The 21,909-nt window shown below is 46.5% G+C and overlaps 1 protein-coding gene across 1 annotated transcript in view; it reads right to left on the reverse strand.

Annotated features, from left to right (window-relative positions):
- Irs1 (insulin receptor substrate 1) overlaps nt 1–17,212 on the reverse strand; it is a 57,219-nt gene extending 40,007 nt beyond the window's left edge. The window contains exon 1 of the mRNA XM_047544398.1: nt 12,406–17,212. Coding sequence (XP_047400354.1) covers nt 12,427–16,155 — 3,729 coding nt within the window. The 5' untranslated portion in view covers nt 16,156–17,212 and the 3' untranslated portion in view covers nt 12,406–12,426. The remainder of the gene's footprint in view (nt 1–12,405) is intronic.
- Between the last annotated feature and the right edge of the window lie 4,697 nt (nt 17,213–21,909).

Consider the following 21,909-nt stretch of genomic DNA (forward strand, 5'->3'; position numbering starts at 1 on the left):
AGCCAGTGAATTAGATCGAATTGGGTGGCATGGGTTTTTGTTGTGCACTTGATAATGCAAAGACGATTTCCAAGAGCCCGTCTAACAGCGTGGTGGGAAGCTGGCTTTGAACACACAATGACATTCCTCCAGCGAGTTTCAGGCTGGAGGCTAAAAGCATCAGCCATTCATCTTTCCATCTTGAGACACATTCTTCACCCAGTTCAAAGGCCCGAGAAACAACAAGCCTGCACACTTTCCTAAGTCGTCCCTTGTAGGGACTTGTGAGGGACCAGAGGCTCAGGCTGCAAAATATTATTAAAGACCTCGCTTTAGGAATGTAACCTTTTTATTGGACTGCAGTTTCCACCCCTAACCTTTCTCCCCACCCCCAAACACAAACACACTCTTTCTCCCTTTCTTTCTGTCTCTCTCCCTTCCTCTCTCTCACCTGGGGCAAGTTTAGGGCGAAAGGGAAAGCTTTAATTATACTCCCATGAACTCCAGGGTGTTTAAGCAGTGGAAGGATTTTCAAAAATTATTTCATTACCCATTATTTTAAAAATGGAATATTTATATTCCTTAAGCTAACCAGAGGGAATGGGATCAGCTTTGAAAGGAAGTTATTGTTTAGCTGTGGTTCAAAGAGTGTGCTGGAATTGGGAAGGGGGGCAGACGGGTAAGTGAGGGGGGTCTAAGGGGTGAGCCGGAGCTGCCAAGATCACGATATAAATACCAAGCTCAACAAGCTCTGCATAAAACTTTAGGGCTCTCCCTCCCCTCCCCCACCACAACATATTTTATACAGAGTCCCATTTGGTTTTGTTCTGTAACCTCAAGAACATTTAAGGCATTTGAGATTCTGGTAAAAGAAGAATGTAAATACTGGCTGATGGGAGTTCCAGGCAGAGTGAAGGAAAAGCACAGCCTTTGCTTTAGTGTGACTTTGCAAACCATCTGAGTTTTCTGTCCAACAGCAACTCTGCCCTATCAACATCTGGGTTTGTGCTCAGGTGGGAAAAGCTCTCGTTCCAACAGTTTGGAAGTTTTGGGCTCAGTCCTTTCCCTCTACCCCTCCCCACAAAAGTCTGCTTCTCCCAGCAGGCTCATCCGACTCAGCTAGTTTGGAAGAGAGAAGATGTCCACTAGCTCTGGGTTCCCATGTTTGAGCTCAGGTCTGATGTGAGCCGCTCAAGAGCTGTCAGGAAGTGTAATCCTCTAGTCTAAGTTACAGTAGGAATCTAACACAAATAGCAAAAATCTTTTCACCAACCACCAACGCCACTAAAAATACAGACAAGCCTCTGCTACGGGTAACTTCGGAAGTCTATTTTTTTTTCTTTTGAGATAAACTTTCAGCCTACACTCCTTTAGCAAGAGGCACTGTCAAGCAGAAAATCCTCCTCTTAAAAAGATGCCACCCCAAGACCTGAATCTGTACTTGGCCAACAGAATATGGAATATAAAATTATTTGTTTACCCTTCACGCACCTGAATGTTAGGACTATAATATTTGCTATTTTCTCAGATCATTTCCTGCCCCAACATTTAAAGTAGTTCCCATCAATCTACTTCTTAAGCCTCCCCCTTCTTCCTCATATCACATTTCACATTACATATTGTTTATTTACATGTCTATTCTTTGTCCTGTAAAGTATTACAAGGAAAGGAACATGCCTATTTCAGTCCCAACTGCCTGGCTCAAGGTATAAACTCAAAACAAATTTATGGTAGGGAAGACAAGCATTTGTGTTTTTCAAAGAAAAGTGAAGATGGGAAAAAAGGATTCTAATGTGAAGGAAATGGCTCATATTTCATCCAAAACTAGAGCTAAACATTCTAATGTCTAAAACTAATCTTATTCTAAATGTTCAACATGCAACAGATAAATGTTCATGGCACTTATAGATACATTCACATAATATGGTAATTTAGAAGAACATGACTTCTCTCAAGAACTATTATGTATTTTTTACCCCTTGAAATTGGGCATGGTATGTGACTTTTGGTTTGGAAAATGGGATAGTAGCAAATCTGACAGAACCAGAGGCTTGAAAAGTACTTAGGCATTCATTGTTTCCCCTATTTTGCTACTGGGGACATGCCCAGTACCATGGGAAGTCCAGGTGAGCCTGCTGGGAACACATGGTCCAATCAATAGCAAGCACCAGCTGACAGCAGCAGCATGCCCCAGACATGTGAGGAAGGGTGGTCTCAACCATCAGCCCCCAGCTGACCCCCCAGCTCACTGCAACCACATGCATTTACCCTGGTGAGACAAGCAGAAGAACCACCTGGCTGAGCCCAACCCAAACCACATAGAAAACTCTAATAAATGATTGATGTTTTAAAGCATTTAGTTTGGGAGGGGTTTGTTACACTTCAAAGGCTAAATGACACATACATCTAAGAAACTGGATGATTTCATATATAAAACTCTTTTTAAAAGTTCCTTCATGTTGATGGATTTCATTTCTCCTTACTCCAGCTGACTCAAAGAAAACCAATACTATTGCTATGAGCATACTGTTATTGGCAAGCCACCAAAACTGACCAAGCACTGATAATTCTGACTTAAATGTTATCTGTTATCATAACACCTTCAAAGTTTCCAACAACCCCATTTGTTCATACCCTTTCTGGGTCACAATCAGGAAAAAAAAAAAAAAAAAAGAAATATATCAGTGAGAATGACTGTCCTCTCCTCTTTGGTTCAAAGTAGAAGTTATCTCAGTAATACCCTCCTTCTTAGGAGACTGGCTGGACGCTCGAAATTCTACTCCTCCAGGGTATTAATAAATTTGAGGAAAATGAGTAAAAGATCACAAGTATAAAGCAATTTCTTTTATTCTTTATATGCAATCTTACATTTAAAATAAACTGCTCCCATAATTTGAAAAGGCAAAGACTTATTCTAGTAAAAAAAATCAATTCTTTTGAGTTTTTTCATCTTCTTATGAGATCCTTCTGTCCAGAAAGTCTTGAAAAGAATCCATAACCTTATATTTAACCCTACCACTACTAGTACTACATCATACTAATAACTAGTTGTCTTTCCGTCTTGAGGTGGGGAGGATTCCTGAGCACAGCCATGAAAGTAATGAGGGAAAAAAATTGAGATTTTAAATGTTAGTATTTGAAATCGCAGACGCCTTTTCCCTTCTTAATTTACACATATGTTCAGTGTTGAAAAAGGTGATCACTTCTTAGCTAATGCTTTTCCCCTTCACTGGGTTATGCCAGATCCCTCACTAACCACCTTCTGAACCTGAGGACTCAAAAGAGGTGTAGAAAGTAAAGAAACTGCTGGGCGAGGTGGTGCATGCCTGTGATCCCAGGGGTTGGAGGGCGGGCTGAGGCAGGAGGATCGCAAGTTCAAAGCCAACCTCAGCAAAAGCAAGGTTCTAAGCAACTCAGTGAGACCTGTCTGTAAATAAAATACAAAATAGGGCTGGGGGTGTGGCTCAGTGGCCGAGTGCCCCTGAGTGCAATCCCTGGTATCAAAAAAAAAAAAAAAAAACAAGACTTTTCTTTTTCCTTTTAACAAAAGAAGTAAGGAGTCTATTGTAGGCAATATATTATTTCCTATGTTCCTTCAGTACCAAACTTTGGGATCTGGGCATATTCTTACATAGAAGACTTTGAGTAGTTAAGCATTTAACCAAGCTTCTATTACTAAGCTTCAAAATTCAGGAGCAGTCCACCTCTAGAAAGATGAATTAAAGAGTGGCAATGATGGTGGCCCTGAGAAGAGAGACCAAGGGACAGGGAGGGAGGGAGCCTTACTTCTGACTCTACACCTTTAAAAAGAATCACTTGAAACTTACAGCATGTGTGTGTATGTACTGCCTGTTCAAGAAGGAAGAGAAGGGGGGAGGGAGAAAGGAAGGAAGAGAAAAAGAAAGAAAAGAATGTGAATAGACCCAGAAGTTTTATAAGACTAAATCATGTTTTGTATTTCTCAAAGAAAGTATTATAAACTTAAAAACAAATAGGATTGCCTATCATTGAAACAGAGCCAGGCACGATAGTGCATGCCTGTAATTCCTACAGCTCTGAAGGCTGAGGCAGGAGGATCACAAGTTTAAAGCCAGCCTCAGCAAGGCCCTAAGCAATTCAGCAAGACCCTGTCTCAAAAAGGTTGGGGATGTGGCTCAGTGGTTAAGTACCCCTGGGTTCAATCCCCGGTGCCAAAACAAACAAAAGCGTAAGAGAAGGCAATGACAAAACCTCAAAAAAGATGATGCTTCTACCCAGAAGCGCGCATAGGACAAAGGGTTAAAGCCTTTCCATACTAAAATAAAAACCACCCACTCAAAGTGGTGGGGGGCAGGGCAGCTTGAGTAACCGTGGAGATAGAAAGAAAACACTAGAAATTTTTTTGTAGCCCCACTCTCACCTCAGACTTCCTAACACCCACCCATAAGTCCACATTCAGGCCCTGTGCATCTAATATCTGCACCCCTCTTCTGGCTACTTCCCTTCACTATAGATCCAAAGCAAAGTGCCCTTTCTCTTGCTTCTTGTCAATATTATGTTTGCTGGCTTAGTACCTGCAAGTAGGCCATTTGTCCAAAAGGGAGTTTCAACAGCCTTATCAACTATTTGCTTGCCGTGGTTAGAATAATTTTAAAACGCAGAGTTCTGAGGTAGCTGGGCATGTCTGTCTTAAAAGTTTATGAAAAATGCCAATTTCTGTGGATTACATTTTCTGAATCCTGTTTTTTTTTTTCCCCCAAATAAGTTGTTTCATAGGAAACAGGGTGGGCTGGGCTTGGGGCTCAGTGGTGGTATGCTGGCCTAGCATGCATGGGGCCCTGGGTTCGATCCTCAGCACCACATAAAAATAAAAGTATTGTATCCACCTGTAACTTCAAAGAAAAGGAAAGAAAAGAAAGGTGTTAACCACTTTGATGATCTTCCCTCACTTCTATTTTTTTTTTTTTCCCCTCTATTTCCATGTATCTACCCTCATCCTTCAACAAAAGATGTAAGATCTGGAACATAACAAGTTTGTCATAATGCTCATTGAGGAAAAGGAAGGAGAGAAGAACAAGGAATGGGTTTGGAGCCTGTCTGGCCAAAGGCAGATAATTTACAATGGGGTAGGGAGCTGGGTGGCCTCTCCAGCACTGGAGTTGGTAGAGATCCTCCAATTATTACTACAACACATAAAAGTCAAAGATAAGTATGAAAATTTTTTGTATTCATATGGCCATTCAAATAATTCTAACATAAACAAGGAAGTAATTATTGGAGAAGATCAGATGAATGACAGTTGACTACATGGTACTTACTGACTATCCCAGTGGTCAGCGCACAGAAGATCTATTTTTTAATGTGCTTTTTTAAAAATTTGCCTATTTCACTTAGATCATATCCTTCCTAAGAGCAAGAATTATGACTTTCTGTGCAAAATATTATTTTTTGCCACACTACATATATTTGAAAAAATAATAATAAAGGCTCTCCTCTTAGATCACTTCAGCAAACACAACTATCAAGTTCTCAAGATTAAATGATACTATTCAAGTGACATGACCTAAATATGTCAGGGAGGATCAAAGAACTTGCATTAAAGTATATTTTTTGGTCAAGGAAAAAACAAAAAGGAAGGGAGCATGCACATGTAACATACAGTTAAAAAATAAAAAAGGGAAAAGGGAAAGAAAGAATGCAACTCAGTTTACTCAATAAAGCATTCGGGGTAGGTAAGAAAACTACAAAATCTCTGCTAGCTAGCACAAAAATTGTAGTGTGACCTAAGTACTCCACTCTACGGCCATCAGGAATGAAAAGGCAGGCCAGGGTAGAAAAAAACCAGGGCACTTCTCAACAAAAACACATCATTTTTAAAAAGCCCTATTATTCAAAGATCACTGACTCATGGAAGAAGCACAAATGACATTTATCCAACCAAATTTATTTTAACAAATAGATTACAGCAGAGCCTTCAGCAAGAATATTATTAAAATGGAAAATGTTCTTTTTACCAGTGATGACAGTACCTTGTATTTATCTATCTTCTCCTGTTTTCTGTGAATTAAGATTGGGCAAGATACTGCTATTTTCATATGATTACACAAGACTAGAAGCCAATAGGTGATCCTACCATTTAAAAAAGTCTTACAATAACTTTTTAAAAACTATTTCATATTAGTATCAAGTCAGTATAATATTATTATAGCAAACTAACATGAAAATTAATTCTATAAAGTTAAAACTCAATATGATTATAGCTTCTCAAACATGTTTCAATAATAACATTTCGAAAAGAGTTTTTAAAATCTGCCACATAGCTCAGACTCATAAGGCAAGGAAATAATAAACCAAATACATAATTATAAATATAAAAAGGGCATCTACTTTTAAGGCAAAAAAAAAAGCATTATTATGAAAAAAGTCACAGAATCTTTAGTGTGAAACTGACTTAAAACCAAATTCACAAGCTATTTTCCAGTAACTCTCAAAAATGAGGAAATAATAGAGCACATGGCTTTCATGAAAACAAAACAAAAACCTTAAAATTGTGAAGTGTTCCATTATACCAAATTACCAACCCATCAAAATAAAAGAAACCATTTATATACTATCCAGCTAAGAAGTCCCACTATAGGAGGAGGATGGGAAAACACTAAGTGAATGGAGTTCTGAATGAAAAAGTCTACAGCCTATTCTGATGATTTATGGAGCCCCAGGAGGAGGAAACAGTGGGATCTTCCAAATATATTTGCAACTCCAAGTCCAAGAAAACACTGGGGCAGTCAGGCAGAGTACACACATCTCAACCGGCTAATCAAAAATCCTAGAGCACACAAGAAAGCTAGGCGACACTAATTTTGTCTGCAAGAGAAGCATTGAGCAGTTTCACACACCTAACAGAGGAAAATAAAACCACACAAAAATTATGGAAGACTTCCTCTCATCCCCAACTGGCTTCTCAGATTTCCTTTCCATTCACTTAAATGGACATAGCACTGGAGAATTCTGATGGTACAAATGAGAAATACTATTCAAAACAAGCTACCCACAAGAAGGAGTGATTCCCAACAGAAGGAACATCAACAATAATGTCACAGGCGTGCACTTGACTAATACTGTGGGGTCAGATGCTTCAGAGAGTAGAGCTGAGGAAGCAGGAACTAGTTAGGGACTTGCATTTTTAAAGGGTGTGGGGAGTCTAATCCAGTCTAGGAAGGGTTGCAAAAACTTAGAGTCATACAATCAGGAAGGTTTGACTTCGGGTCTGTAAAAACCTGAAAATGGACCTTCAAACAAGAAAGGTTAAAAATCAGTTAAACAATATTTTCCTTCCAGGCCCCTGTCTGCCCACAGGGTCTGATGCAAGGACTAGAATAGTATATTCCAAAATATTTTATTATGACCCCATAAACAGCTTCTTCAGAAAGAATCCTCATTACAACTGACCCATTAAGGAATATCATTTTCTTCAAAATATTCCTATGTTTAGAGCTGCAAAGGAGGTTAAAATAATTGAGAACAAATTTCTCAAGTTACTGATGAGGAAATCAGTTCAGGGAAATTAAGGGCCTTGCTCAAGGTCATTTGACTAGCAAAGGGCACAGGCTGTGTTAGAACCCAAGATCTCTGGCTCCCAGGAACTGCTTTTTCCATTGCATCATTCAAGATAGTGCAAAGCCATTTTCCAGGAATTTTGATTAAAAAAAAAAAAAAAAAAGCATTCGCTTTTGGATCTTAATTGCCTTCCTCTAAAGCAATATTGGAAATAGTATTTATTTAGGGGGCATTGAGATAAATGATTACAGTATGTGGAGTTTTTATGAATTTATTTTTTTAAAGTAAAAAAGCTACCTAAACAATGGCAGAAACTAATAAGATTGTTAGATGATTAAAATATTCTGGAACAAGAGAGAAAAACACCCCCTTCCCTTAAACACACACACACACACACACACACACACACACACACCTGTTCCAAAGTCATATTGGGTCACTCACAAGGGGCAGTCCTTCTTAGGTACATTTTCACCTTGCTGTTTCAATTGGCACCTCAGCAAAAAACACTGCCTTTGGGGCTTATGACTCACTGAGGAAAAGGGATGCTGGTTGGTGAGAAATGTTTATCTGCGAGGGAGGGAGGGAGGGGAAAGGGGGAAATATTTCCATAGCATGTCTCTTTCCTATTTTCTGTATTTTAGAAAAGGCAAATCTGAACCTATTTTCCATCTCATAAAACAATACACCTCACAAAATTTTGTCATGGGAGGATGCAACAGCAATCTAGCAAGCTTTCCCAATTAGTTCACCCAGCTGCCCTGCTGGGTACCACAGATCAAAAACCAAAGCTGTTTCAAAACAGGCAGCATTTCCTCCAAGCCTTGGTAAGGAACAGCCTACTCATGCCCTTTCAATAAATCTCAAGATTCTCACGATCAAGCTGTAACCTAGGTTTTTATTTTGCTCCCGGCCTCCTTGCAGCCTTGGAGGATCAGCTCTCCTGGGTCTGGTGTATCTCAGGTGCTCTGCAGCTGCAGGTGCTCAGCAAAGTGTCTGAGAGGCTAGGGTGCTTTCAGGTCAAAGGAGTTCTTCTGGGAATCACCCCCAAACTGTACCAGCCACAGAGTTCCTACTTCCTTCCAGCTCCCTTTAGTTAGGGAGGTAAATCTGAGAATCCTGAGCCAACCCCATAGATTCCTCAACCACGTGCTGTAGCTCACTCCTGCTTGCAGATTTCAAGGCCGGAAGATGAAGGAACGTGGTGTTGTAGTAAACCATAGTAAAGAGAGGAGGGAAACAAAATGGGGCACGTCACATGGTCACGGCCTGAATTTTTCTCAATTAAAAATAAGAGGAAGCGTGTGTTTCCGGCCTCTGTCAGCAGGCTGGTTGGACTTTCTCATTCTTAGGATTCTGCTCTAGATGAACAAATAAGGCTGGGCGCACAACCTCCTCGGCCAGGGGGCGGGGTGGGGAGGGTGCGAATTTGGCTGAGCACTGCGCGCTCCAGAGGAAGGGATGGAGGCAGAGCGGTGGGAGGACGGCGCTCAGGGAGGAGTTGTCCCCCACGGTCTCAAACCAAAGCCCCCGCCCGCCCCTCGGCTCCGCCCCTCGCGCAAGCCACGCCCCCTCCCGCCCACAGCTCGACCGTTTCTCGCGCAGATTGGCTTCGGTGGAGGCCAATCAGCACCCCCGCCCTCCCGGGGCCAGTGGCTGCTCGGGTGCGGGCGGGGCCGGGGTGAGGCCGCCACCGCCTACCACGCAGCCTGGGAAGGGGCCCAGCGGCCTCGCTGACCCAGAGACGGGCGGGGGCGGGAGGCTGGAGGGGGGCCTCGCTGCATGTTCCCCCACCCTGGCAAAAGGGGGTTCGGAGGAGGGAGGGGGGGCCAAGTGCCAGATAAAAAAGGGAGGAATGCAGGAAGCAGAGGTGACCCCAGAAAAGGCAAAGTGCGGGGACCGAGAGGGTCTCCTCTGGCCTGAAAGGCCACACAGCAAAGAGAAAGGGGGGACAGGGAGGGAAGCCTGGGGAGGTAGTCATGGAGGTCCGGAATGTTTGAGATCACAGAAAGGAAAAAGAGTGAAAGGAAGAGAAATGGCAAAATTCCTTTTAAGGGGAAAGGAGCCTAACAAAAGGATAACAAAAAGCAAAAATTGAAGGCCAGAGGGATGGCCTGGCCTCCGTCTTCACGAAAGCCTCTGCTTTATCTGCCCGGTTGCAGTTCTAAAACTAAAAGGCAAATCTGAGGTGAACGCTGTGGGAAAGTTGCAGGCGGCTCTCCTAGGCCCAGAGGTCCTTTTTGCCCTCCTCGACCTCGCCGTTTGCCCCCTGGGGTGAGGAGGCCACAAGTGCTGTACAGCGAAATTCTGAAAAGGAGGGGGAAAGGCAATGTCAGGAATAAGAAGTAAGCGGTGGGAAACAAAGGGAATGGGGGGGGGGTGCTGGGAAACCACCTGGCAGGTCAGAATTAAGTTGGGGAGAGCCGGAGGAACAGGAGAGAAGCAAGAAAAGGCTGCTGGGTCCAAGTCCCGGGCACCTGGGCTAAAGGCTACACAGATGTTCTCTAATGGAGAGTGAGAAATAGGAGACTGGCCGAGATGTTTACAGGAGGATGCCCGAGAAAGTGCACGCCCTCTCTCAACCCCATTCTTTTCATCACCTGCAGTTTTACCTGAGAAAGGAGAAAGAGGCAAAGAGAGCAACTGCTGAGGAAGTTAGCAAAGCAGGGTATTCTCAAACCAACACCCGCACTCTGGTCAGAAGCTGGGTGCCATTGATAGGTCTGCCTCTGTTCGGTTTCTGATGACAATTAACTACATATTGACAGTTCATTGAAACTCAACAGGGCAAAGGCAAGCAAGCAGGATTGAGGATGTGGATGTAGCAGGTAGTAGTATCTGATGCCCCACTTAAAACCCACACTTTTGTATCTTACAAATACACACTCGAATTTTTCTGGCACTGTGCAGTTAAAACATGGTCCATATTAGGGATATGATTATATGATTATTCTACAATATTGTATTTTCCCTAAGAAAGTCAAAAATAGAAGGTTGGGAGGTTGGTTTTTTGTTTGGTTTTGTTTTTTAGCATATCCTCCACATAAAGAGGATTTTATTTTAAAAAGCTTTTTAAAAATGAAAATCCTATTTGGTTTGTCCAGGACAAACATTATTTATTCTACTCTACAAAAGAAACCTATATAAATTAAGAAAATGGGTGAGAAAAACATTGTTTCTTAGCCTCTTCTTTCATCTCCTTTAAAATCAAAATTTTAGCTCTGGGTAAATTCTCATTATTTTATAAATGAGGCACTTTATAATAGGAATGATTAAAGTGTCACAGGGATTCTGGCACCCCAAAACAGCATTTGAAATAATTAAAATTTTTACACTGACAACTAAATCTCTTGCCTAGTGAACAATGAAAGAAATGCTGAAGTTTAAGTACTGATCAAATAAATGTTTTTTCATAACACCTAAAATCTTAGTTTGAACCTTCAAATGGGTATATTTTCTATAAAATAGAGAATGATATGGGTTAGGTGTTGGATACAGACTCAAGAAGGGGACCACATAATTCACAAATACCTATTGATAGGAACCCCAAGGCACAAATGAATTTCTTGTGAACAGACACATATTAACGAGAATAAATTCTTTTAAAAGCTCATTCTGTAAAGCATTTATAAAATTCACAAGATAATCAGTTTGTCAGAATAAAGTGTTTCCAAATGCTGGAAACTTCTGCATTGCCAACTCATCACATTATTTGCAAACTATACTCCTCTCTTCTACCCACAATTATGACCACCAGAAAATAGGCTCACAGAACGAAGGGCAGGCTAATTTCCTATTACAAATGTTTTTCATTTTCAATACAGTCTTAGCCACAGAAGACTTAAAGCCAACTTTCAACATTTCTGAGGCATCTATTCTTGAACTGAAAAAACAAATATTCTAAGAGCAAAGAGTACACAGTTTAGCCCTTACATTCAGTGCAAACCAAAACAAAACAACTTCCCTTTCCCTGTAATGTACCTTCTTTTCACCATAAAAAATGTTAAGTAATTTTACAGCGGATGTACAGTAGCCCCCAAGTGATAAGTGTGAAAGTTCCATGCCAGAAGAGACAACTGCTAGGCAGACATGCAGGGATGAACTTCCATAACTCTTAACTCATAATGGGTCCCAGGCACATGCAGTTTATTGCATATCCTGTATAAAAGCGGCCATGCCTGTGAGATGGGTCGTTGTGTGAAAAATATTTCACGAGTCCTGGTACAGGAACAAAAAGAAAATGTCACCCATAATTACCTTCTCAAGAGATCGTAGGCAGATAAGTACTTCTCTCTAAGTATGTATGACTAAAGTGCTTTTACTCCCGAGTCTTTTTAGGACAACATGAATAAAAATTGATGTTTCCTGTTGCTGTTTATGTTTTGCTAGTATTGTGAAATCACAGAACAAAAGTGCTCACAGCAACTCAGTAAGAGCACCCTTCAGAGCTCTGAGAAACTATCTTTAAAGAAGAGCTGAGCTTCTGTATGAACAAATATTTTTGTAGGATTGTCCCTATGAGGGCTGACCTTAACATATGGTCAAAAGAAAACTTCAATAGAAAGATAAAGTTCCTCATCAATGAACTTTACAAAACCTCAGAGCTGGTATTACAGGATATGAGTTTTTAAAATACTACAGTACGTTATTTCACTTGGGAATTCTCAAATGAAAAAGCCCTCCTGTGGCTGCTCACACACAGCTGATTATCTGCCAACTGTCACTGTGAGGCGAGCATCCATGTGTCCTGACCCATCCACCAACGCCCTGTAAGGGCATTCTCCCCAAGGAAGCAGGGGGACAGAGCACAAGGAACAGAGGCAAAGAACAGAAATCTAGCACATGGTTCAAAGCAGTTTTGTCTTCTGACTTTGACACCATGAAACGCACCTGCTGTGACGTCCAGTTGAGCTACTGGCGTTCTTCTGGCTGCTTCTGGAAACTGATGCTGGCATAGGTGCTTAAATCCTCGCTGGAGCGGCTGGCAGAGCTGCTCTCACTGCTGCCCAGGGGCTGATGCGGGGGTGGGGGTGGAGGAGGCTGCGGCTGAGGGGGGCGCTCCTGAGGGCGCTGTTTGAAGTCCTTGACCAAATCCAGGTCTATGTAGTTGAGACCATTCTCCAAACCCCCAGCGGCTCCACACACTTGGGCCATCTCCTTGGGGGCTCCGCCTAGCTCCCCAGGTCTCAGCCAGACATTCTCAAAGGAAGCAGAGCTGTGGCGCTTCACATCCTCACTGCTGTTGCCGCCACCACCACCACCACTGCCCCCTACTGCAGCCCCAGCTCCAAAGGACACTGTGTTGGCCCCCCGGGTAGCAGTAGGCGTTGAGGAGAAGGTCTCGGAGCTATGCCTCCTCCGGCACCCTTGTGGATCTGCGCGGATCACTTTGGCACTCTGGTTGCGGTTGGGACTGAGGTTTACCCGGGTGAAGGCGCTCATGCCCCCAGGACCCTGGGGGCCCCCCAAAAGGGAAGAGTGGGCAGGAAGCTCAGTTGTTCCTTGAGGTGCAGCAGGGGAAGAAGAGGCTGCTGAGGCTGAAGAAGGAGCAGCCGCTGTGGCCCTGGGCAGTTTCACCTCCTCGGTGGCAATGCCTGTCCGCATGTCAGCATAGCTGACAGGGGCAACTGGTGAGGTGTCCACATAGCTCTGACGGGGACAACCCATCTGCATGGTCATGTAGTCACCCCGGCTGCTGGGCACTGCCCGGGTAGGCCTGCAAATGCTAGTAGACCCTGGAGGTGCAGGGCCCACTCTGCCCGTCTCCCCCCCACTGCTCTCCTGCCAGGTTGCCCTCCGGCCTGGCCCCAGGTCCATGTTCATGTACTCCTCAGTGCCAGTCTCTTCCTCTCTGGGAGCTGGCTGGAGCTGGGATGGACACCGGACAGAAGGCGAGCTGTGGGAAGTCATGGGGCCAGATAAATAGCCAGGCTGGTCACTCCCAAATTCAATATTCACATATTCCCCTGGGCTTTTGGGCTCTGGAGGGTGCAGCAGGGGCTGCTGTTGTTGCTGTTCTCGGGCCCGGGGCAAAGTGCTGGCCTTCGGATCCCCCAAAGATAGCCTTGTGGGCCGAGCCAGGCGGCTGTTGGTCTGAGCAGCTGTGTCCACTTTTCGAGGCAAATGGGGCTGCAAGACATGATGGTGGGGATGTGGGAGGCCAGGATCTGGCCTGGCCCCACAGTAACCCCCACCCAGGCTGTCGCTGCTGGTGGAGGAAGAAGAATCTTCTGCAGTTGCAGCGTAGAGAAGGCGACCAGAGCTAGAGGAGAGGCGGAGATGCTGGTGCCGGGCACCCTCCTCCGGCTCTCCAGGGCGCTGGGTGTGCTTAAAAGACCTTGGCAACGAGTAGTAAGAAAGGACTGGCTTGTGCTGGGGGTCCTCGGGGCCATAGTAGCAGTCAGAGGGGCTGCTGGTGTTGGAGTCCCCCACTGGTGACATGTTCATGTAGTCACCTGTGCAAGGCAAGAGCTTGCCACCACCACTCTCCACAGGGGGCTTGGGGTGGGACAGAGCGTGAGAGTGGTGGCCCCCAACCCCATTTGTCCATAACTTCCCATAGCTACTCCCAGAAGGGGCAGCACTGATGCTGCTGCTGCTGCTGGACCCGCCTCCAATGTCAGGGGAGCAGCTGCCACTGGGGGACATCATCATGTAGCCATTGGGGTCCACTCTCTGGGGATGACGTCTGATGGGGTTGATGATCTGCTGCGGGGCAGACACACTCTTGGGGCTCATGGGCATATAATCCCCACTGCCCTTCCGGCTACTGGGCACTGGGGCTACCCCTGGGGACATGGGCATGTACCCATCATCGGTGTGGAGGGTGGCACTATCTGGGCGGTGGTGGCTGCTGCGGTGCTCCAAGGCATGCATCTCCAGACCCTCCTCAGGGTAGGAGTGGGTGGGCACGAAGGCGGAGTGCCGGTAGCCAGGCAGCCGGCCTCCACTGCCACCTCCTGGCGGATAGGCAGGCATCATCTCTGTATATTCCTCAATGGAAGCCACTGAGGACTGGGATGGGGTCTTCTGGTGGGAAATGGTAGGGGATGTCCCTGCCGAGTGGGTTCTCTTCCGGAACCTATTATCCAGATCTGCAGCACTGCTTGCTTCATCCGCAGTCAAAGCTGGGCTGGTGCCCAAGGCAGCTCCTGGGATGTATCGGTGGCCATTGCCACCCCGGGACAAAATGTAATGACCATTGGGAGCTGTTAGGGTGGAGGCCCCCTTTCCACCCATGCATATATAATTGCTCAGCTCTTCCTCGCCTCGGGCTGGTGGGGTGTGGCCCAAGGAATCCGGAGTGACACTGCGGAAGGAACTTCGGAAGTCGCAGGGGCTGGAGCCATACTCATCCGAAGAGATGAAACCGCCATCGCTGGGGGAACCAGATACGGAAGCACTAGACCGCCTTGGGAAGAGACAGTCCGAGGTGGAGCCATGACCACTGGTGCTGCTGGACGACAGACTAACTGGGCTGGTGGCCGAAGGCGAGCAGCGAGAAGAAGGCATAGGGATGGAGCGACTGTGGTTGAGAGGCGGGTGCAGCCGGGAGCTGCCCCGATGCCGGTGGGCGTGGGTCCTGTTGGTGCTAGGGCTCACAGGGCTGCCATCCACAGAGGCTGGGCGGGACATGGTGCCTTCACCATCGCTGGAGGCGCGCACACGGAAGGAGCCTGGTTTCCCACCAACCATACTGGCTGGGGAGGTGGCAGTGATGCTCTCAGTGCGTGATCGTCGAGTCAACCCCACCTGGCTGGGCGGGGGGTTGTTGAGATGGTGCCTGCGCAGGGGGACACTGATGGGATTGGAGCAGTTGGATGAGGACTGGCTCTTGCTTCGAGGGCGAAACTCATCACTCATAGCCCGCATGGCCTCTAGGATAGTCTCGTGCATGTTCTGTGCCACCACCGAGTCATCCACCTGCATCCAGAACTCCCCGGGCCCTGTCACAGCAGAACGGCCCACCTCGATGAAGAAGAAGTTTTCAGAGTGGCCGCAGCGTCTGATGTTCATTAGCTGCAGCACCACGGCTGCTGCCTCGGAGTTCAGCTTCACGAAGCTAATAGTCTTGCTGGTCAGGCAGAGGCGGTAGATGCCAATCAGGTTCTTTGTCTGACCCAGGCCCTTGGGTTTCAAGATCACCTGCCAGACCTCCTTAAACGCAGGTCCCGGGGGCGCATCTCCGTAGCTCAAGTCCTCCCCTGCCTCCCCGAGGCCCGAGCTGCCGCTGCAGCTGCCCCCACCACCTCCTGCTCCCGGGCCTGAGGCCCCTTCGTGGTGGCCTTTGGCACGGTTGTGCAGCTGCAGGAGAGCCTGGTACCAGCTGTCTTGCTCGGCCTCGCTGTCCGCCGCAATGGCAAAGTGCTCGTCCCGGGTGTAGAGAGCCACCAGGTGCTTGTTCTTGGAGTCAGCACGCTTGTTGATGTTGAAGCAGCTCTCGAGGGGGATGGAGCGTTTGGGGGCGCTCGACTTGTGCCTCCACTTCTTCTCGTTCTCGTAGTACTCCAAGCGCGCGGGGCCCCCGGCCTCGCTGGCCGCCCGCAACACGAAGAAGCGCTTGTGCATGCTCTTGGGCTTGCGCAGGTAGCCCACCTTGCGCACGTCCGAGAAGCCATCGGTATCTGGAGGACTCGCCATGCTGCCGCCGCCGCCACCGCCGCGGAGCAGAGGGAGACGCCGAAAAACAACTGGGTGGGGGGCGGAGGCTCCTCACCGCGGCCCCGCACATGCAAACAGGGCTGAAGGCAGCAGAAACCCCGACTCCTAAATCCACGCCGCCCCCTGGAGTGGGGAGAGGCAGCAAAGGAGGACTCAGTGGCTGCGCCAAGGAAGACAGCCGACAGGAGTTTATGGGCGTTTCATGCCCAGAGGGGAGGCAATGCGTCCGGGGTGAGCGCAGCCACGATCTTCCAGGGAGCCAAGTCTCTCAACCGCCGCAGCCAGGAAGGAGCAAAGATGCATCTCGCGCCGCCTCAGCTGAAGTCCCGCGCAGGAAGGCAGCGGCGGCCAGGGAGTCCCTGTGGTGCCCCTCCAGGAGCGCGCGCCTTCCCTCCTGAGTTCCTCTCTGGAAGTAGCGATTCCCGAGGCAAATTAAATATCCTTGGGCAGGGGGAGGCGGGCTGCCAAGTCCCAACGTTGCACGGGGTTCTCCCTCCTCCTCCTTCGCCTCCTCCTTTGCCTCCTCCCACCCCCTCAACCGTCCCCGCCGCCACCAGCCGCCCAAATACCAGCTCAATCGCAGAGACCGCGGCGCTGCGGCTGTTGCTGCTGCTGCTGCTGCCGCCGCCCGCGGACGCGTCCTCCGCAGCCCTCATTCGAGCCCATCTCGGCGGGCGGGGAAAGTGGCTTTTCCACGCGAAACGCTACTGGGCAGACGCGGGAGCCGGAGACGGTCCAGAGGGACAGGCTCATCCCTGCCCCTCGCTCCAGTCGGCCAGGGAGGAGGGGAGGGGACGAGGGAGGGAGGCAAAGGGAAGGTTTGGGAAGGATTCGGGGAAGACGCCTGGTCCCCGGGAGGTACTGCCGCTGCAGTTACTTCTCCCTCCCTCCTCCTCCTCGGAGAGTTGCCGAGAGCCCCAACCAAAACAAGCGGCGGCGTCTGGCTCCGCGCGCCGGCCCCCTCCGACCGCGCCGCCGTCTCACTCGGAGGAGAAAAACACGTGACGGAGTCTCCGCGCTCGGCAGCCGGGCCGCCGCCGGGAGGCTCCCGCCCGGGTCTCTACACATTCCGGGCCGAGCCCGCCCCGCGCCCGCCCCTCTCCGCCCCCCGGCCGTGCCGCAGCGGCGCTGCGCCCGGCCTCTGCGCTGCGCTCGGGCAGCGCCCCTGCGCGGCCGCCTGCCGGGGCGCAGCACCTCCCTGCCCGCGCACCACCCAGGGCGCCCCCGGCCCGCAGGAATCCCCGCGGCCGGCGCGGGCGGGGGTGTTTGGGTGGCTACCCGAAAACACGAGGGGAGTCTGGGAAAACGGGAGGGGGCGAGCTCGGGAAGACGCAGGAGTGAGGGTGGGGGGTGACGGGGGGGCACTGCGGCTGTGGAGCCGGCGTGGGAGGGCCGGGAGGAGGGGGCCCCGAGCCGGGCTAGATCTTACCTAACAGGTAAGACGGACCCCTCGGGAAGGAGGTTTCCAGTCAAGGTTCTTCCTCCCCGGAAATACAGAAGGTGTATTTCGGCTGCAGGGTGGTAGGCCGTGGTAACAAGAGCTCGATTTTGGTAAGATTTTCTAAGGGACTTCTGGGCTAGCCTTCCACCCTGCAGTCCCGGCTTTACTGCCTCGAGGTACCTCGAAGGAAGAGGGACGCCCAAGGGCAGCGATTGAGGGGTTATGGTCACTCCAAAGAGAGAACAGGGATTCCCGGGAAGCACCTCTCGTCTGGCACTGTGGCGTTAGTTAGCTGCTGTTCAATTAGGGAGAACATGTAAATATCACAATTTCTCCCTCTTCCCTTGCCCTTCTAGAAAACAGGGCTTCACACATAGGGGCGAGGGTAAATGAGATACCCCTTGTCATAATCCCCAATCAATTTGATTTTTAAAAGGATGCTAGGGACCTACAGAGGTTTCATAAGGCCAAAACCCTACTGTGCAAATATTGGCTGAAATGTTTGTTTCACACACAGCTTCCACACCCACTGAACCACCCTATAAATTTTTAACCTTGACCACAAGGATAAGCGAGAGAAAACAAGGATGGTGCCAGCTCAACTGTGTAGGAAAATGAGTACTTCATAGGTAGAACAGGTCGGCAGCCTGAGTCCAGTTGCACAGCCTCTTGCTCGGTTACCTTGCGGTATCAGTCTCACCACAAGCAAAAGCTCCCCAAAGTTTTTTGGTTTCTTGGTGGTTGTTTTTTTAAGGTGACCTATAAACAAGCAGATTGTCCCTGCTTGCCCAGCTGGCATTAGAGACCTACAAAGATGACGCGTGTCTCTCGGTTTAATGGTATTTTATTTTCCCACTCCAGTCCCGGCCTGTTTGGGGTTTCCGCCCCCTCTCTATGCCAGGGACCCACCTCAGCCTCTAGCTCAAGCACTGCAGGATGCTCGCGGGGAAACGCAGCAGTCCTCTGGCTGGGCATGCTCAGTGGCCAGGACTGTCTGGGTCTCCCGGGAGCGCGCCTTGGCCTAAAGCGGGGCGAGGGGCGGGGCGAGCTTCCCGTGGCAGCCTGCTGGTTGGCGGGGCTGCCTGTCTTTCAAACCTTGTACTGCAGCGGTGGTGGGGAGGAGGGTGAGGGTACCAAGGTAGGTTGCAAAGCGTAGTTATTAAAAAAAAAAAAAAAAAAAAAAAAAAAAAAAAGGAGAAGAAGAAGGACCCTAGGCGCCATTCATCCGCTTGCGATACGTGAGTTGGGGGTCCAGCATCTGCAGAGGGACTTCTCTCCACCAAAGCCGGGAAACCTCTCATTTCTCCTCTCACCTTCTTGTTCCTATCACCATGCAGCTTCTAAAGCTGGTTAAAGTATGATTTGAGTACACATGTTGAATTGAAAGCCCTCCCTTTTACTCTGACAGCTTGGTGATGTGGGCACACGTGCCCACTACAGAAAGGCTATAAATAGCAGGTAATTTGGAAATGGTAACCAGGCGGCAATAAGAGAGAATCGAAATTCTGGGTTTAAAAAGTGCTTTATTCGGGGAGTGTAGAAGAGGAGTAGGCGAAATACAGAAGCCTGAAATTAGTGCAGAAGTGTAACTGTGTAGGTTTTACCCTAGGCAAGAAAAAAGAGAATAAAGGAGTTGTTTACTATTAACAATCTAGGCGAGGCCAAAGGACTTTTCACAGGTTAGGTGTTTAGCGCGTGCGTTTCACATTTTGTAGGAAAACAATTCAAATCCATAGACTTTTACTTTTCAAATGACTTCCGCCCGACTACCGCCCTACCTCAAATCTGAATAAAGGGTATGTACCTCTATGGGAAGCAGGGAGACCTGGAAAGTCTATTTAATTTACAAATATTACAATTAATCTTAACAGGATGGTTCAGATTTTGATCATATAAAACTATTATAAAAGCTTTGAAAAATATCTCTCAGTAGTAAGACATTTGTTTTAAAAACATAATATATGCAGCTAAAATATTTGATAGAAATCATGAACTAAACCAGATTGCTGTGACGATTTCTGTTCAGACCAATGAATTTCATATGGAAAACAATCACTGAAAATAGGATGTTTTTGCCTTTTTTTCTGATTTGCTAGTTTTTTACTACCAATGTTAAAGGTGGTTGAAATTTATTGTGAGTATACTAAAGTTCATTTGCTTTCTACATTATTTTATTAAAGGGTTGAGAACTCTGAAATTCTAAGTTCACATTGGTTCATATAATACACAAAATAGAAAGAGGTGCTTTAGTGGAATCTAACTGAAGTAAACGTTCAGCGGATACATGTATTATCCTGTCATCTTACGCTAAATTTGTCTTGTGGTGTATTGTAATGAAATACACAGTATGAAAAATTTACTCCTAACTGAAAATCCACTGGAAAGGAAAAGCAACCCATTACCAAAATACATTGCTCAATGCTGCCATCTATAGGACGACTGTATAATAAATAGGGTAAAGTGCATTTCAAAAGAGGAACGAAATGATTCATTGAAAACACTACCAGAGCCATTTTTATACCACGAGTACAGTTAGGACTGAAGGAGTTAAAACTTTGGTGTGCTTTTGAAAAATGTCTACAGTTAACTTTAAAATGGAAATAACAGCCTATGTATAACACTATCAGGAAAACTATTCAAAATTTATAAATTTTTACATATATCCCTAAGAGCTTGGTGCCACTCATCGTTTGAAAATTACAAAAGCATTTTTATATCAAAACATTTTTTAAAGACAAATAAGTCACAACTGGAGAAGCTTTCAAAATATTGGTATCTCAGAATTAATTTTGGCAATTTGGAACAATGCTTGAAGGAAAATCAAAACTTTTGGATTTTTTTCACTGAAGGTCTATATTTTAAGATATCTCAATAATAAGTATTTGAATGCATCCTGTGCAAGGCAATATGAAATATATAAAATGAAGTCGTTTCTTACAACTTTGATGGGGTAATGAGAAATAAAAAAAAAGATAATTAATGTCTAAAATTGTGTGTGTTAATGAGCAGATGGAGAGCATGTGGATGCAATAACTAAAGAGATTTTATAGAGGAGCAGATCCTGAAGCTTGAACTCAAAGGGTGGCTATAACTCAGATAAGTGATTGTCAGATTTTTCCCCCATTCAAGCTTTTTGAAGCACCTACTTGTGTGTTAGGCATCAGGAGAGGTATCAAGGATTTAGATATCTAAGACATGATCCTGCACACAGGAAAAACTCGAAGTGAAGCAGGGAGATAAATAAACACAGGGTGAGTGAAATTACCCAGCAATCAATTGCTTTCTGACTTAAAAGTCATCAGTCACAGACTGGAAGTCTGAAAGATACCTTTTCCCTTAATAACTTTGTTTTCTTTTGTAATTAAAATCCTTCATCCATTTAGATTGAAAAAAAATGTGGAAAGAAGAACTAAAGGGTGAGCAGCAAAGTCACATTTGACTTGAGAATCTGTGAGATCCAGACCTCTGAGTCCTGAGGATATTAAAATGCAGGTCCTGATTCAGAGGTTGTAGGGCAGGCTGAGGTTTGCACACTTGAGGTGATGCTTATTTCTGCAACACTCTTAGGTAGTACAGTTCTAACAATGGATGATTAAGTGTAAGGCATAATAATATGGCACTTCATGAAATGCAAGTCTGGCATTTACTTTTTAGTGTTATTAATACATTTGAAGAGAACAAGAGCAGCAAAAATTCCATTTAACTGAGAGATCATTGCATTTGGAGCTTCTGTCTTTTCAATCACAGGTATCGAATCTTTCTGACAAATGTGAAGAGTTAATGTGTAGTGTTTTCCAAGGTGTAATTAAAAATGCAGATTCTGGGATGGGGATTTGACTCAGTGGTAGAGCACTTGCCTAGCCTACTTGAGGCTCTGAGTTTGATCCCCAGCATGGGAGAGGTGAGAAGGGAAATGCAGATTTCTGACTCAGACATCATCCAGTCCTACTGAACCTAAACCTCTTAGGGAAGAATAGATCCCTCAGCATCCAAATTTAAACAGCACTACAAGACATTCTTATTTATAAAAAAAAAAAAAAAAAAAAATTAAGGAAAATCACTGGCTTAAGCACAAAGGAAAATATTTGAATTAGATGCACTAGGATCAGGTGAATGCATTGCCTTAACCATTAAACAGAGGTCTCCACCTGTGGGCTACAGCTGGGTGGAGCAGGCAATGACCCAAGCCTGCATGGATCTTACAGCTTTGAGAAAAATCAGTTACTGGCAACCACCTAGTGAGAATCCAGCTCCAGCTCTACTCTCATCCTGATTTCATCCTCTATCCTAGA

Source organism: Sciurus carolinensis, chromosome 3, assembly GCF_902686445.1.
Source record: "Sciurus carolinensis chromosome 3, mSciCar1.2, whole genome shotgun sequence".
NCBI classification, from domain to species: domain Eukaryota; kingdom Metazoa; phylum Chordata; class Mammalia; order Rodentia; family Sciuridae; genus Sciurus; species Sciurus carolinensis.